Source organism: Festucalex cinctus, chromosome 14 (assembly GCF_051991245.1).
Source record: "Festucalex cinctus isolate MCC-2025b chromosome 14, RoL_Fcin_1.0, whole genome shotgun sequence".
Taxonomy (NCBI): Eukaryota; Metazoa; Chordata; class Actinopteri; order Syngnathiformes; family Syngnathidae; genus Festucalex; species Festucalex cinctus.
In genome coordinates, this window is record NC_135424.1 from 21,015,933 (window position 1) to 21,032,756 (window position 16,824).

Sequence of the window (16,824 nt, forward strand, 5' to 3'; positions counted from 1 at the left end):
GTCAAAATGTACTACTGGTATCGACAGTTGGTATCAGTATCGGTGAGTACTGAGGGTCTGAGTATCGGTATCGGTATCGGTCTGAAAAAAAGTGGTATCGAACATCGCTAACAAAAACAAAATGTTCCGATTTTACAACATTCACATGCATAAGAATTCAATCTCTGGTCACTTTAAATTGCACACAACAATCATATTATAATTATTGCAAATTATTAGGGATGTCAGGCAATTAAAAATTTAATCGTGAATTGTATATCTATTCTAAATGTACAATATTTTTTTTTCTAAGTTTTCATACTCTTGTTACCATTAAAATGCAAAAACGGTTAATAATAATAATAATAATAATAATAATAATAATAATAATAATTCATAACATTGAGTTAAAATGAAAAAGATGTTCTGTACTGTAAAAAAGTGTGATATTGATTTATGTTGGTCATTTTCTGCCACTAGATGACATAGTTGCATCTGTAAGACGTTGGAGACAGCTCAGTGCATTTTCTTTTCATATTAAGAGCGATCTAATCTTTAACTTGAAATAACTTGTGAAATTCTGCACATTTATAAAATTGTAAAATATAACGACCCCAATCTCCACAAATATATGAATTATTACTATTTTCACATTTTTACTTGATGACTCTCCGAATCACTTCCACATTATTCAGTTTCTATCATTATTCAGTACTACAGCACCAATGACACACTCCTAAAATGTCCTAAATTCCGTTTGTTGTTGCTAGTTTTGCAATACTTGAGTGGATCACACTACTAGAGACAAATTCCTTGTGTGTTTGTACATGTTTGACCAATAAAGATTCTTATTCTGATGTTCTTGGGGGCATACTTACATAGCTATGATCTGCTGTGATCTATTAATCAGCGTTCGATTCTTTATTTCTTTTGTTGCCATTCTGCCTCGGCGACAGCCTTTCTCAGCGCAGACATGCAATTTCTGAGAGAATTGCAATTTCTACTACTGCTCCTTGATGTCAAGTCATCAGGAAGCTCAAAGGCGCAGGCAGGCGCTCGCTCGCAGCGGCAGCGAGACTTGAACGTTACAGACTGACACGCCGCACAACACAGCGCCAATTACCAGCTTTTAGCCTCTTTTTCCAGCTCCTGACGCCACGCCGTGCAAACAGTAAAAGGTGCCAACAGGCTCCCACTTTAAATATTTCAAGTCTTTGCCCAATCACATTCCGCCTCCCCAACTGACGGCCATGAATGTTTCAGCAGCGTGTCACGAGCAAGCGGGCTAATCCACAGCAGTGGGGCGTTGAGTTTTATCCAGTGTAACACTGACCATGAAAGGGTTCCTGTCAGTCCTGCTTTAACGCTGCTACTGCTCTTGTGCTTATTCTACAAGATGTCTTCTCACAGTTGCTACAAAAGGCAATGCGGACATTTTGATCCACAACACTGACTCGCGATATAGAGCAGAAACACGCAGCACAGTTCTTCCACATAATAATACTCGTGCTTTTTTAAAATTTAATTATTGAATTCAGGGTATTTGCAAGTTTCACTCTTGGAAGTCATCCAAGGAACATTTTGCATCAATTAGTTTAGTTTTTAATTTTCATTAATTTGCTTAGGTATTGGTAGATAGGTACATATTCATAGCTAAAATGTTTTGAATTGTCATCTGTGTCCCATAAATTAGCCTAAAATGAGAAAAAAAAAAAAAAAAAAAAAGCAGCATAAAAATGATGATCGAAAAAAGTGTCCCCCATCACACTCATAGAACCTAACCTGGCTTATGATGAAAAATGTATTGTCATTGAGCTCAGGCCAAAGTGTCATCTAATACAAAAATATTGCTTTGGCGCCATCCTGTGGCACCAAGGAACTATGTTGAGGTAATTTGAGGTACTTCATGTAGTGCTTTGCCGCCTTCTTGTAGTATCTATAAGCAATTATACAAAAAAAAAAAAAAAAAAAAAAAAACACTTTTGCAGATTTTTCATTATTTGTAGCAGAGGTTGGTCCCTATCTCTCTCAAACACACGGGTGAATACAATTCTTTATGTTAAGATTTCAATTTGGACAATTAGATTTGTTTTATTTCAATTTGTCCTCCAGATGGCGCTAATTTAACCTACCAGTTAATGTATATTTGCAAGGGTGCCTTGCTACTCAAATAAGATAAAGTTTCACTATTGATGAAGGATAGTGCAGTCCTTATAGAAATTTCATGGACAAATTATTCTATTTATATAGTTGCGGTGGAGAACTGTGAGGGGTGCAAAATATTTTCTTCCTATTGAAGGGGTGTAACAAAAAATAATTGAGCACTGGGATAGTGGTATGTATGTAAAATGAAGTTGGCATGCATGTGTGTGTCTGTCATAAGGTAAATCAATAATAAAGGGTGAAAATCTCCCAAACACAATTAATATTTGATCATGTATATTTCAGGTTTAAGTCATTCAATATTCATCTGTATGTATTGAATCCATTGGGGAAGTGAAGACAGATAAATTTGAAAAATATAGGGAGAAACAGCTTGGGAATTTGACATACATCTCTCTCAAATCATCGCTTGCTCTATCCTCCATCAGCGCTGTCATTCACTGACAAGGCTTTGATGGCAATGCTTCCGTCACTCTACATTTGGGCTTCAGAAAAATAGAAAAAGGGGGAAAAAAACTGTCAATTAGCCACCCGCCTCTCTGCTTCCCTCTATCAGTTAGTATAGGTGATAATAACACTGACAGCATTTAGTGTTTTTACACTCAGCCTGAATCTTTCATTTGGAGCCGCGTGTTGCGCCAATCAACCTGCGCGGCGCCGCCGCCGTCACTTCAATCTGCTCGGCATCGCTCGCCTCCTCACTGGGGCACACTGGCGCATGCCTCCACCTCCCTCTCTTCGCTCGCTCTCTTCCTGTGTGTCAAGACAGCTATCTTTCACCCAGCTGTCAGCGCCGTGACTGGCAGCCTGTCACTGACGCCGCACACCTCCTCATCCTCCCCTCTGCCTTCTCCCTGCCTCGGCTTGAACCTTCCGCCAGGCTGAGGCAGAGCAGACAGCGGTGCCACGCCCAGGGGATATCGCTTCCAGATGACACTGTTTTTGCCATTTGGATGGATGTGCGGCGTCACTCACGGGCCCATCACAAAGGTTGGTGAAGACGCCGTTAATGCAGCAGTGACAATGAACACCTCGTTAGTGAGGTGACACTTGGAATAGGCTGCTGGGAAATGAGCAACAGCGACATGGCCAGGTCAACTCAAATGTGACGAATTGATGTTTTTGAATATGATAGGCAGCAGAGAGATGTATCCATTTTCTATACCATTACTTTAAATTAGGACTTCCGCCAAAGACGTTCCGTGTTCAGAAAGTTTTTATGATAAAGTTACGATAAACTAAAACTGCAGGGATGTTCAATACCACTTTTTTTTTCAGTCTTATAGCAGTACAAATACTCAACTGTTGAGCAGTCACCCATACCGATACCACTAGTACATTGATACATAACATTTCCTAAAAAAAAAAACCAAACAAACAAAATAAAACAAAACAATGAGGAGTAATTTTAAAGGTAGACAATAAGTCTGGTAATCGATCTGATACCGATACTGGATACCGGTACTGCTCATGTATGTTTGCATGTGGACTATTCAGGTTTGATAAGGAATGTGAATTTTCATGTATTTTTAGGTATGAAAAGTGCTTGAATTTTGTGCTTTTAGACTTGAAAGGATCCATAGAAACGCACACATTGTATTTGTGGGTGAAAAAAACTACTTGAATTTTGGACAGAGTGCTAAAATTTCATTAAATCCTTCTTCTGTTACAATAGGAAAGAGTTGGAAAGTGCTTGAATATTCATGTTTTGTATGTGTGAATGCTCCCACAGAGTTTTTAGTATTAGAATTGTCATCTTGTGCTTGTTAGGTGTGAAAATTTATTGAATTTTGGACAGTTTTGTAACATTTCAGACATCCTACCATGTTGAAAATAGTGCTTACTTTTAATGTTTTGCAAGCTCATCTCGTGTATTTTAGTTTTGACAGTTACTTAAAGTTTATGCTGTGTTTTTAGATTTAAAGTGTTTCATGTGGTGTGGTTTTTAAATAAAAAAAATTGCTTGGTGTTTGGACAAAATGCCTGAAATTTCAAGTGTTCTACACATTCTTCAGCCATCTTTCCCATTGTCCCCATTGCTAAATCCAAATCTAATTGTTGTTTTATTCAGATTATATCCAGATAGAGTTTATCTGGCCAGAACAGCAGATAAGCACATCTTCAGGCCGGACATAGTATACCCGCAAGTATGCATATAGTTCAGTTCAGTATGACACTCACACTGATGCAGATGCAGATAATCCAAACTTTCAAATGGCAGCTAGGATATACAAGCTTCAGGTTCTGTATTAGGTTCCAAATCTGATCCACTTGCAATATGAACAAGCCTTTATGAGACTGATCCAAATTAAGATGGCCATCGTGTCATTCTTTTTGCCCCAAATCCTTGTGTGATGAACCAATTTTGATTGTTTTTCAATATTTGACGGGAGAAGAATTTATATAGGACAAGTATTTCCTTTATAGTATGTCCCCTTCCCAGCCCATGAGTGTCTTCCCCCTCCCTCCGTTCTTCGGCATGTATTTCAAACAGTTGAGTTATTCCAGTGCACCACTCTGCAGTCACAAACTGGGGATGGGTTTGCCGCTCCCCCCAATGCCTCCCTGGAAGACTACGAAGGCAGCCTGGCGCTTTGAAAATTTTCCCCATCATGCAAACTGACAAAGGCGTGCTTTTCAAAAGCCCACAGCCAATCTGTTGATCATTATTTATTTACAAAGGCCTCCGGGCGGCGAGTCCTGTAAAAACCATACTCGCTACGTATGCTGGCTCTCTCGCTGCACCGCACCACCGCTCCTCCTCTTTCCTTGCTTGTAGAATAAAGCATCCCTAAGGCTACCTCAAACAATCACTTTTCATTGTGCATAAAACCCACCTTGTAAAGCACAACTGTTTAATATAAATGCCGTTGTATGTTGACAGGGGCAGCTGAGGGAAGGGAGGGGAGGAGGTGCTTGGGTTGTGATGGGTAATTTGATGTTGTGCTGTGGGCTAAGACTCGGAGAAAACATCTACACCTATAACAGAGGACCTGTCATGGCAGTACCCAAGAGCCTTCACAACACCGAACATCCCTAAAGCAGAGAAAACTTTAACGCTGCTTTGAAGCCGCTTCCAAACTGAGAAAGTAACTTGCGCAAATGATTATCGCTGCGAGATCAAAGCCAAGAGGCACATCATATATTACGTGGCAAAAGGGGACCATATTTAAAGCCAAAGAGGAAGAGGAATAAAAGGGTTTAGTGCTGAAATTTAGGCAAACGAAACAAACTTGGCTGGAAAGCTGCCAGGTTAAACTTGTTTTTGTAGCAGACTTCTCCCTCTGAGCAAGGGCATCTCAAACGATACTCTTGACTGAAGGCTACCACTCTTGCGTTTGCCTAATGGTTTTGGCAAGTGTGGCGGGCTTATTAAGTGCTTGTTTAATGGAGAACTGAGGGGGAGGCCCACAAGTATGCTAGATAAATAAAAAAAATAAAAAGCATATAGATGTGGATGCTGCCTAAGGGAGGAAGACCTACAAAAACACATGCTCCGAACTCAAATGTAAAGAAAATAATGTGCAAATTAAAATAAAGTAGGGTGTAACTTAAAAAAAAACAAAAAAAAATGTCCGTTGTTGCAGAACCAAGTAGTGTTGAACTTTAAATCGAACATAGAGAAGAGTTTTTAAAAATATTTGTATAATATTTGTAAATATTGTCCCTATGTGGTAAAATAAATGTGGCAAATGATTGTCTTATGTGTTAGCTATTTACTTGGGAGTGGAAGGGAAACAATATTATAAAGATTTTTTTTTCATAAATAAAGTAAGCTACAATTTTTTTTTTTTTTTTATAGTGAAACAGGAGTTGAAAACAAAATGAAAAGGTACTATGACTGTGGCGTAGTTACATAAACAGTGACACACGGTCTACTGGATCGTCACAATTGCCAACTTCACATAACGCAAGATCAGTTGATTATTTAAATCTTACTTTAATTCATCTGAGAGACATGCTTGAATAGGTCTTGCTGTTTGGGCAAACAACATAGTTCAAATGGGCTCTGCAGTTAAGGTTTGAAGGTCTGTGTGTTTGAATGATAGTATGGATAAATTGAAGATATTTCACTTTGAGGGCTTACATGCAGCATCATTGTTATTTATAATGATGCATTTTTTTTTTTTTTTTGAAGGACTGATATTTAACAGGATGTATGATGTTTTTCCAACTTAACACCGTGCAGATCAAAAAGCTTGTAAATGGAACTTCCATTGTTCCTTACAGTTTGTTGAATCATTTTTACATAACGACAGAATGTTTAACATTCCAGATATTTAACAAAAATGCAAAATCAAAAAAAAAAAAAAGAAAAAAAGAAAAAAAAAAGACTAGAATTCAAGAAAGAACTGGGAAATAAGAGTGTTAAATACAGGTAAACGTGATGATAACTGTTCATTTATCCAAATCACTCATTTATATTCATTTCACACTGTGTTTGTATGTAAAGCTGTAGTTATTCTGTTTTGAATGTATTTTGGTTAATATTTTTAGTTGTCTGGAATGGATTCATTGGAATTACATTATTTCCTATGGAAAATATTAATAATTTGATTTGAATTGGTTTGAGTGAAACATTTTAGAACATATTGATCACAAAAACTGAGATTCCAATCTGTTTTTATTTCTTTGTCGAGGGGAAATTTCCACCATTTAACTGTGATTCTGAGCATTATCATACTAAATGCAGACTTTTGTATTGGGTCTTATTCAATTGTCCAGAGTGTATACGACAGTTGTACTGAATAAATACTGACAAGGTGTCAAATGTCTTGAACCACACATCTCTCACCTCACACTCATTAAGACACAGCCCGCATAGCTATGAGTGTTCCTGTCCTGTTAGATCTTCGCCACCGCGGCCTCTCTGTGTTTTTCCGCGCTGTCACCAGGCTAACCCCCGCCTTGTAGCATGAATACGTTAGCCCCTTTTATCTTTCAAAATCAATTAACGGCAATTTAATAGCACAGGACAGGATAAAAGGAAGTTAATATTTGAATTCATATTTGATTGTGGTGATACAACACGCATATGGCCGTTAAGTAGCAGAAACAGTACTCACAGGGGTTCCCACAATAGAGAGGTAGCCTCGGGGCAAAGTAACTATGCAGGTCCTTCTGATTGGCCGCCGGTGTCATTAGTGTCAGCATTGTTTAAGGACGACATGTAGACCTGACCGGAGGAGGTAACAGCTGGGACTTTAAAGGCAGCCAAGGGAGGCTCTTGCATTTCAAACGACTCGCTTGCTGGCGTCTTTTTGTGACAGAAACATTATTTTGGCTCCGTCATTAACAGCTGACAGCGTGCCAACCTAAACAGCCTCAGCCTATCAGGGCACATTTCTCTTCCTCCCCCCGCCCCCGCTTTCCCTAACAGGCATCCCAACGCCCACCATCAGCAGTACCCTCTCTGAAGTGTCTGCTGCCTCTCCATCCCTCCCTCCACTCCCCTGCATCTGTCTTCCTCGCCGTTTGAAGGCGCTGAGGCGAACGCCAGCGTCTCTTACCTCATCATTTTGGGAGAGCAGTTGGGCGAGTTCCTCATCCCTCCATTGCGCTGCTTTTTTTTGGGCGAGAGCGTTGACGGATGCTCGTCTTCAACTGCAAACACACGCACACGGTGTCAGAACAGAGACAGAGACGGATGGGGAAGTGAGCTGGACCTGACATGAAAATAAACAAATAAATCGTCAACACTCAATCATAGCAAACACAACAAAAGTGAACAGAAACAAAGGGAAAATTAATAACGCGAAGAAAACCAAGATAGATTATTAGTAATGGGGGAATCTTTAAGGCAGGAGACAACCTTGGAGAAAAACCAACGATGACCTGAAAATAACCAAGGGACGAAAGGGCCTTCACTTTTTTTTTTTTTTTTTGCATTACTGCATTCATTACATACACCTGGCCAGGTGCTTTTGGACCTCTAGCAGTCTGCATCAGAGTGACCATGCCTACCTATGCCATTAATTGCCATGTGATGGTAGAGATTGTCATTATCAGTGGGTCGTGGGCAAAAGCAATGACAATGAGATACAGTAAATAGAGGTTATGGAGATGGATCTTATGGGGGCTCGTTTTTGGGACTAAATAAGCCTAACCGGCCCATTATTCCAGTTCTAGCGCAGAAAATGGCTCTTCTACTGGTCTACCTCCATGCCAAGAGAACACTTCACACGCATTATGAAGGACACGCTAACGGGGGGATGAATTAGTGGGCTAGACATGTCAGAAGCGGCTAGTAAGGACAAATAACACTCCAGCAGACGAAGGTCAGGACTAGCTTGGAAATTAATGATCCGTGTAAGATTAAATATTCAATTTTGGGGGGTTGACACTTTGGTCGTAAGCACTTTGCCAGAGTTTCCTAGACTGAAAGGACAAGGAAGAGCAGCCGGAGTGAGGTCAGGCCCGGCACTAGTCTGAGCTTCACTACTGTCTGAGTTTAAGAGCTTCCACGAGACACTTAGACATTCTTCTGCCTGCACCACTGCACACCTGTATTAGTCCTTTTGGTTAGAATTCAATAACACCACAAATCAGAGGACACAATGAAAGCTTGGTGATTCCAAACAGATGGAATTTACCACCACCATGTCAAACAGGCTGCAGAGTCTAAAAGTTATCTATTAGAGATCGACCGATGTTTTTTTTTTTTTTTTTTTTTAGGGCCAATGTCGATACAGATTTTTAGTAGTCAAGGAGACCGATAACCGATATTTTAAGCCGATTTTCATTTTCAGTAATTTAAAAAAAATAATAAAGAAGAAGAAGATTGGTTATTATTGGTAATTGGTTATGGTATTGGTACAATACTAACTAATGCTTAACTTTGTTGAAATGTCTTTAAGCATATTTTACTTTTCAGATTTGTCGATAAGACGTCTTTGTTTAAAAATTCTAACAAAGTTCAGGGACATCCCAGAGTAATCAGCATGTCATAAAAAGTGTAAATAAATAAAGTTTTTCAAAATTTCAAAATAACCGAAATGTTTTCAAACAAAGCAAAACTCTAGCGTGTCAGCAGAATCTCTTATGTAGTCAACAAAAATTAAAAGAAATGGTTACCTGAAGTTAACAGATTTTAAATTGATCTCCTATCGGCCTTCAGTTTTTTTTTGTATTTTTTTTTTATTTTTTAATTTAAAAAGGCCGATGGCGATTTTCGGCATTTTCATTCATGAATATCGGCACCGATAATCAGTCTATCCCTATTATCTATTTTTACTTACTTTGTGTCATCTGTTACTGCTAATTCCACATCAAGTTTTCACTTGTTAACCATCAAGATAGTGTAGCTGGATGGACCACACAAAACCATACCAGCCTAGAGAACATACTAAGGATGGGCAGGATAAACAACATTGGGCAGTCACAATGGATTTCCACAAGTTAGGTGCACAGTTAATTCAGACTCAACTCTGTTGATGCCAAAACAAATGGTGAACAGGAAGATTCAAATAAATACTTTGTCTTGGATCATTCTGAACTGTGACCCTGCAACACAAAGTGAATGAAGTGAAGTTCTCCAAAGTTAGGATATTGCTATGTCTGTATCCCCTCTACCTCATCTATGGAGTTATTTATTTTGGCTTGTGTGTTATAAATTTAAAGGTTAAGCTTAGGCTAGAGTTTTGCTTTTCTCTTTCCTTTGTGCTAATCTGATTATTCTCTTTAACGAAAAACAGAACAATCAACAAAAAATATATATATAATTCTTAAAATTCCCAAACAATAGTTTGTCGACTGCCCATCCCGAGTACACAGCAAGTAGAAAAATGTAATGGCAACTCTATTTCAACACCCAAAGTTCAGTCTCCAAGCTACGGGCTACTCACAACCCCTCAGCCTGTTCGCTGCTAAGACTGCACCGGCAGGCAAATCCGTGCAAAGAAGCGAGGAGCACAAGAGGAGCAGCCCCGGCAGAATCAACCATCATGCAGCAAACAGCACAGGCAGGCTACCGACTGATGCATCCCGCTATGGGGGCAACCTACAGTGGCTACTGTGACTGTGCAGCATGGCATTACTGGGGTGGTAGCGGTATTTCACCGGCAGACTGCGGGCCCGGTTCAGCCGACTCTCCGCCAGGGATCTGGCGTCTTCTGGCACCGAGATACTGAGGCGCAGTTTGGAACGGCGAGCCGCAGGCGCCGGCCCCGTGGGAAGCAGACTTCCTTTACGGTTATTAACAAGGGGGACGTTGATGGCGCCTGGCTTAACCGAGGCGTCTTGGTTGCTTTGCAGGGCGTTGGGTGAGAAAGCGTTTGAGGTGATGGCGGTGGAAGGGCAGCCGCTGGTTTTAACGGATCGGTTTTGAAAAGACGGTCTAATGTCATCCGTTACTGTCAAACAATGAAGAATACAAAGTGTAAGAATGCTTTTAGATAAGCAATTATAAATGAACACAGTGTCTTATCTGGGATTTCAGAGAAAAGTCAATGACGAAGAAAGAAATAAGACAGCTTAAATATCTGACAAGACTCATGTTGTGCATACAGTAAGAATAAAGAAAAGCTTAGCTGACGTACAGAGCATTTATTTCACTTTTTAAAAGCTAAAATAAGCAGACAATAAAAGAACGATTGTTTCTTTGTTATTTCCCCATTCCTTATCGTCTTGTCATCCGCCGCGCAAGTGACGACATTTACTTTTGCATTTTTGACAAACATGAATTAATTACAAGGGCCTCACTGGAACAAAGCACAGGAGAAACGCAGCTTGGCTGAAGCCAGTCAAATCCCTTCTGATGATTTGTCATGTCAACACAAAACATGAACTAATCATTTATGACGGCAGTCATTTAAAAGCATTGGGAAGGGACCATTTGGGATCAAAATTTTGCGTTTGGTTTAATATGACAATAAATTGTCACACACTCAACACACGATCGCATGTACGAAAGGGGTCACGGCTTTCTACTGGAAAGCGAGGCAAGGAGACGAGTCAAATGTGTGCTTGTAAAGTCGGCCGGCAGAGGCCTTTTCCTGCCTTGGGTGGGAGGGTGGCTGGTTGGTCCTTTTGGAGGACAGAGCATGCTTGGGTGGCCCCGGGCGATAAACAGACGTTTATCCCAGCAGTCAGCTGCCTCCTTGATTTACGGGGCGCCACCGATAGCTCCTGGATTCATCTGGCCCTTGTCAAACATGTACAGCATTAGAGCACGCTCAGCCGCCCTGGCAGCTCCACTGTGCTTTCTGAACAAGCCAGACGGCAACTGTCCCTTCCTGAAATGCTAATCACATGACGCTAGTGCGCCGCGTGCAAATGGATGAAGAACAACGAAAAATGTTGACTTTAGCATGTGAGCGAAGCTGGCTTTTGTCTTTAATGCGTTGCCTGCACCGGCAAGCGCTTTCTCTTCATCTGCATTGTGTCTGCACCAAGAAACTATATTCCCACCCCATCTTTGTACATGCTTTTGGTATTGTTAAGTGAAAATAAATAGTTAAATAAATAAAATTGGCATCATGATTACTGCAGATGATTAAAGCAGCCTGCATTTCAAGGGTATACAAACACCTTATGCGGCAATATGCTTCTATATAAAATAACAAAATGTCAACTTAAATTATACATGAACTTATATAGCATGTGACACTATATATTTTACTTCTTAGCCAGAAGTAACAATTATTTACCTAAATTGCAATCAGCTTTGAATCGAACACCAGTCTCTTTTTGGCTTCCACTGTTCCCTGGTGTTGTACCGCCATCTGCTGCTACATGCAGCACAATACAAAAAAAGAATGGTTTAATAGAACTATGTTATTATTATTGAACACAAAGCCATGTCTTATACATTACACCAGAAATTGTGTTGGAAACACACAATCTACTGTCAATATATATATATATATATATATATATATATATATATATATATATATATATATATATATATATATATATATATATATATATATATATATATATATATATATATATATATATATATACACATAAAAAAATAACAATTACATTAGCTAAAACAGTGTTTCTAGACTTGTACTGTTGGCAACACTGTGAGAATAAACAATTGGTCTTAAAGTCACAAGACGACAAGGTTACATGCTAAGGGAACAGTAGACAGGGAGGATACCATCAGTACTAATCGTGTTACATTAAGAAGGGCCTATAGAGCAGAACTGGGAAGGACAGAGAAGCACACTTACGTGATCTGACATATCCATTATACTTATATTTGGCTGAGGAGAATGCAAAGACAAGTGGCAGGTCACACGGGGGGAGAAAGGATGCCGTGATGCACACATTAGGAAATAAGAGACATCAACGTAAGAGTGTGGCATGGAAATGAAGTGAAAAACACAAATGCATACACCAGACGAATGGGTAATGTCATAAATGAATGAGAAAAACTCAATGGGGATGATTTGTGGGATGTGTCACCAAAAAAACCCCCCAAAAAAAACAAATGGGAAAAAAGGGAAATGAAATGATTTGTCCATTTTCAGGATGTGCTGTGCTTTAAGGCAGTACATCTACAATAAAATGTAAATAATTAAATATATTACATTTTAAAACTAATGACTATTGATGTAAACAATTATAAAACACTTGAATATGACAAAACGCTATATGAAAATCTGTGGAACAATGAAAGACAGTGAACAAATGTTGCAGTCTTTAAATGAAAAATTATATATTTTAGAGATGGGCATTTGAGGAAATTCCATTTGGGAAAGGTATTGATCTTTTTTTTCTCAGATTTTTACGCAAATGTTACCAGTTCAAAAGTTTTTACCAGTTCGTTCAGTTCAAAGAAATTATTTATATTTCTTTAGACAACAAACTAGGTGAGAAGCAACCAATCTACACTTTAGCTAAACAAAATTGTTTGTAATGCCCATCCCTAATATAATTCAAAGGAAGTGGATTTCCTGAAACTGCATGCCCCTTTACAATGCTACCTTTTTGAAACGGTTGTGTATAAACAGCATTGACCAATTTGGCGCCAGTGGTAGTATTAGGGACAGGATGGCAGCTACATAAATGGTGAATGCAGTGACAAGGATCTGAAGTTTCCTGTAGCAGAGTTTGGCGTGCAAAGCAAATTCACGGTTCTGATGCTTATGTTGAGCATCATAAATTAGCCACACCTATTATCAGCTGACCACAAATTCCAAATGTTTCATCACTATGAACTGCTAACGCAATCGTATGCGACCCTAGCTAAGGAGACACTGAACAAACATGGTGGACATTTTAACTCAACTGGGCAATGCTGACACGCTCGACTCAGAGTCTCTTCCATCACTAAAGGTCACAATGAGCGCCCAAGGCTGGCCTCTGACACAGAGCCTCATACAGCAACCCACAGTGGCCTTGGCATCTGTCTGTAGCGATTTGCCCGTGCCACCAAAGCGGCAAACTAACTGCCTAGCATCTGGGGCGGAGCGAGGAATAGCGGGACCGAGGGTAGAGCAGGGTGGGGAGGGTTTGTTGTGAGTCTGCCTGGTGGACAGGAGCTGTCAGGGCAAGTTTGGTGGTGCACCAGCAGGGCCGGGAAAATGAAAACATAATTTTGGTGTCAGGAGAGATAAGGTCTCCAGCAATGAGAGGCAGGGAGAGGGAAGATGCATGTTGGTACACTCCAATGGAAGGCCACGGGATAGCATTGGATCGAGCCAACTAGAGATTCAGTATAGTGTCTTGCCAGACTTTTGCGGTGAAACCAAAGTACTCCGTATTTTAATATGTTATTTTTTTCTTTCTGCTGATCAATTACAGAGGGTCCTTCGTCCTTGGTTGGACAGAGTGACGTTCCTACGGAAGTGGCCTCGCCTGAATGTACCATACTCTTTGCTCACTGCTAATCTAGGAGTAAAATTATACCATAATTACAGTAAACATAATAATAAAACTATTAAAATCGGTAAATCGGTAACTAGGGTAGCAGCTCTACAGATAGTTCATAACCTCCAAATGTATGTCAGAACTGTCAAAAATGTCTGTATTTAATCAAGGACTTTGATGTCTTTTACAGACTTGTCTAAAAAATATTCAGTTCCGATATCTGAAATTTCTTTTAGCACTTCTACTGTATGTTTTGTTGTGCATCTTACTCACTTCAGCTGCACTTTCATACGAGAAATCTAGCAGTAGAGGGGAAACTACTAATACACGCATTCAATCCAAACAAGTAGCAACACCCAAAATCACAGTTTAACAGCAACTTAGCTAATGTATCGACAAATATGCCTCAGTAGTGCTAGCCATAATAGTACTCCTGAGAAAAAAAATTTAGTCCAGAAGAACAAGAAGTCATGAAGTCATCACGTATAAAGATGTCTTATCTGGTCACAGAATGAAGAACGGGAAATAGCGAAAGGAAATCCAGTAATCCTCGACTTGACAAGCACTCCTTCGCTAAACTCACTTTGTTCAGACAAGGGGGGGTGGGGGATCCAAGGAAGGGGAGGCTTTCCTGAAATCCAACAGGGGGCTCAAGGGAGAAGTGAGATCAGTAACCATGTAATGGCCAGTAATTGGTACCAAGGGATACCAGCGCGGTGCCGAAGTACACGGGGCCAAACTAAACTCATCATGGCACATTTGACATTAATCTAGGCTGAGTCGGCCGACGTCGGGAGAATGCTGAGGAGGAAATCAGATCTGCACGTCTGAGGCCCAGGCTTTGATAGCCAGGCCTACCGCTGCCATGTCTAATTGACAGACAATTTACTAGTTCCAACCCACTCAAGAGCAAGCAGCAAGGCAGCGATTCACCTACGAAACTTGTGTGATCACAATTTCTCTATCGAACCAACACTTTTTGTTTTTAATGTAGTCTTTTCTACTTGTGTTCTCTTTGTGATGGTCATATTGTTAAAACACGGAGATAGACAGTGTGAACCAACTGTGATCTGTGAGAATAGTGATATTACACCATAATTTAGGGGCCAATCATTATTTTACGGTCCTAAAACTTTCATTTGAAGTAGTTCAACAAAAAACATAAAAGAGAGACAAAGCTAAATGTAACAAAAATGCAAACTTAAAAAAAAATAATAATAAAAAAAAATAATAAAAAAAAATAAAATAAAAAAACTCAGGGAATGCTGAACCAAATGTATAGTGCATAATAATAATAATAATAATAATAATAATAATAATAATAATAATAATACATCATTACATTTTAGTATAAACCTGTACGATGAAACAATATGCCCACTCTCCATGGACGCACATCTTACCTTAAATAGTCAAAAACCATCAAAAAACACAACACTCAATCTACAGTAGTGATTATTATCACACAACTGCATGACGAAATGCAGCATGCGAGAGCTAGCTAGCCATCTACAATACTGTACAATACAGCAGCACCACAGAGCCACAACACTGCGCACCCACCAAAACACATGATACACTGATTACAACGAAAATGATTATGAAAATAAATGAGGAAGACTGAGGAAAAAAACAAAACAAAAGTATACATTAGATATGTAGAGAAAGAGTGCTAGCTAGCAAGCAACATACAGTTATGAATAGATAGATAGATAGATAGATAGATAGATAGATAGATAGATAGATAGATAGATAGATAGATAGATAGATAGATAGATAGATAGATAGAATTGCTAGCTAGCTACACAAATAGTCATAAAAAAATTGATTGCCATTAAAAAATAATAATAATAAAACGTGAATTATGCCACAAATCCACACCTAACGAGACCACCACAGCACGTGGACGACGTCACGGCTACACGCGTACACACGTGTACTACACGTTACGGTAGCGCATGGTAACGACACACATGGAAGCGCTCACGTCACAGACAACACAGAACAACAGCATGTGTTGGGCGGTGTCACTTACAGGCACGTAACGTGGTTGCGCAATCATGAACAGACACAGAGGAAAGTGGGTAGGCCCTCTGAAGGGTGTCCATGTTACTATGTACACTGCCTGACATGCAAGAGCAGTCTCGCTCTGAACGGCCGCAATCAAAACAACATGCCAGTTTCATTCGCTTGTAGACGGACATCTTGGCTACAGTCACGTGTCAGGATGAGAGGAGAGGAGAAGCAGCAGGTTAATGGCAAGAGGAGAAAATATTCATCCAGGGAGGAAGTTGGACGGTCACTTCATCAGAATGTGCAGGCCTTAGCAGACTTGAGCCCCCGTACGTGCAATAAACATGCCCAATGTAGTCACACTAAGCTGTTGTTGTGACTTTCAGCTTGCCCGATCAAAGTTAAGTTACAAATATATTAACTGGCGTGGTTCGGGGGGTCAAGCTGCATGGTAAGGCCGAAACAGGTCAAAAAGGCAAAACCATAAGAGTGGGAAGAGGTTGAGGAGAAAGAGGGGGAGGCATTCAGGGGGAAGGAAGGGGGAGAGGCATGAGCAATGTCTTCAGCAGCAAACCTCAAACAAACATGTCCAACCTTTTACATTGACATCCTGCAAACCGGTGGGTCTGAGAAGAGCGGAGCACGTACCTGTATCCCATCATGCAGCAGCGCTACGGCAGCGCCTCTGTCCAAAAAAGGCATGGCACTATTCTACGGGCGGGCCGCACGTGCCAACTCATGCTGTCATTTGCACAAGTGAAGTTTCACTGCTCCACGCCCAAAGGGAAGCTTCACTCGATGTTGCATGCGTGGGTTTCTTTTATGGAGTGACGCAAACTTTTGAAA

The 16,824-nt window shown here is 40.1% G+C and overlaps 1 protein-coding gene across 30 annotated transcripts in view; it reads right to left on the bottom strand.

Annotated features, from left to right (window-relative positions):
- The window catches only part of LOC144001226 (calcium-activated potassium channel subunit alpha-1a), a 234,959-nt gene that overhangs the window by 19,585 nt on the left and 198,550 nt on the right, over positions 1-16,824 (bottom strand). For 12 of the 30 annotated variants that reach the window (XM_077495383.1, XM_077495372.1, XM_077495371.1 and 9 more), the window contains one exon: positions 7,653-7,746. In XM_077495383.1, the coding sequence (XP_077351509.1) occupies positions 7,653-7,746 (94 nt within the window). Of the gene's footprint in view, positions 1-7,652; positions 7,747-11,789; positions 11,871-12,323; positions 12,357-16,000; positions 16,175-16,824 lie in introns of all 30 variants that reach the window. The other 18 variants (XM_077495359.1, XM_077495363.1, XM_077495386.1 and 15 more) reach the window with 5 other exon arrangements.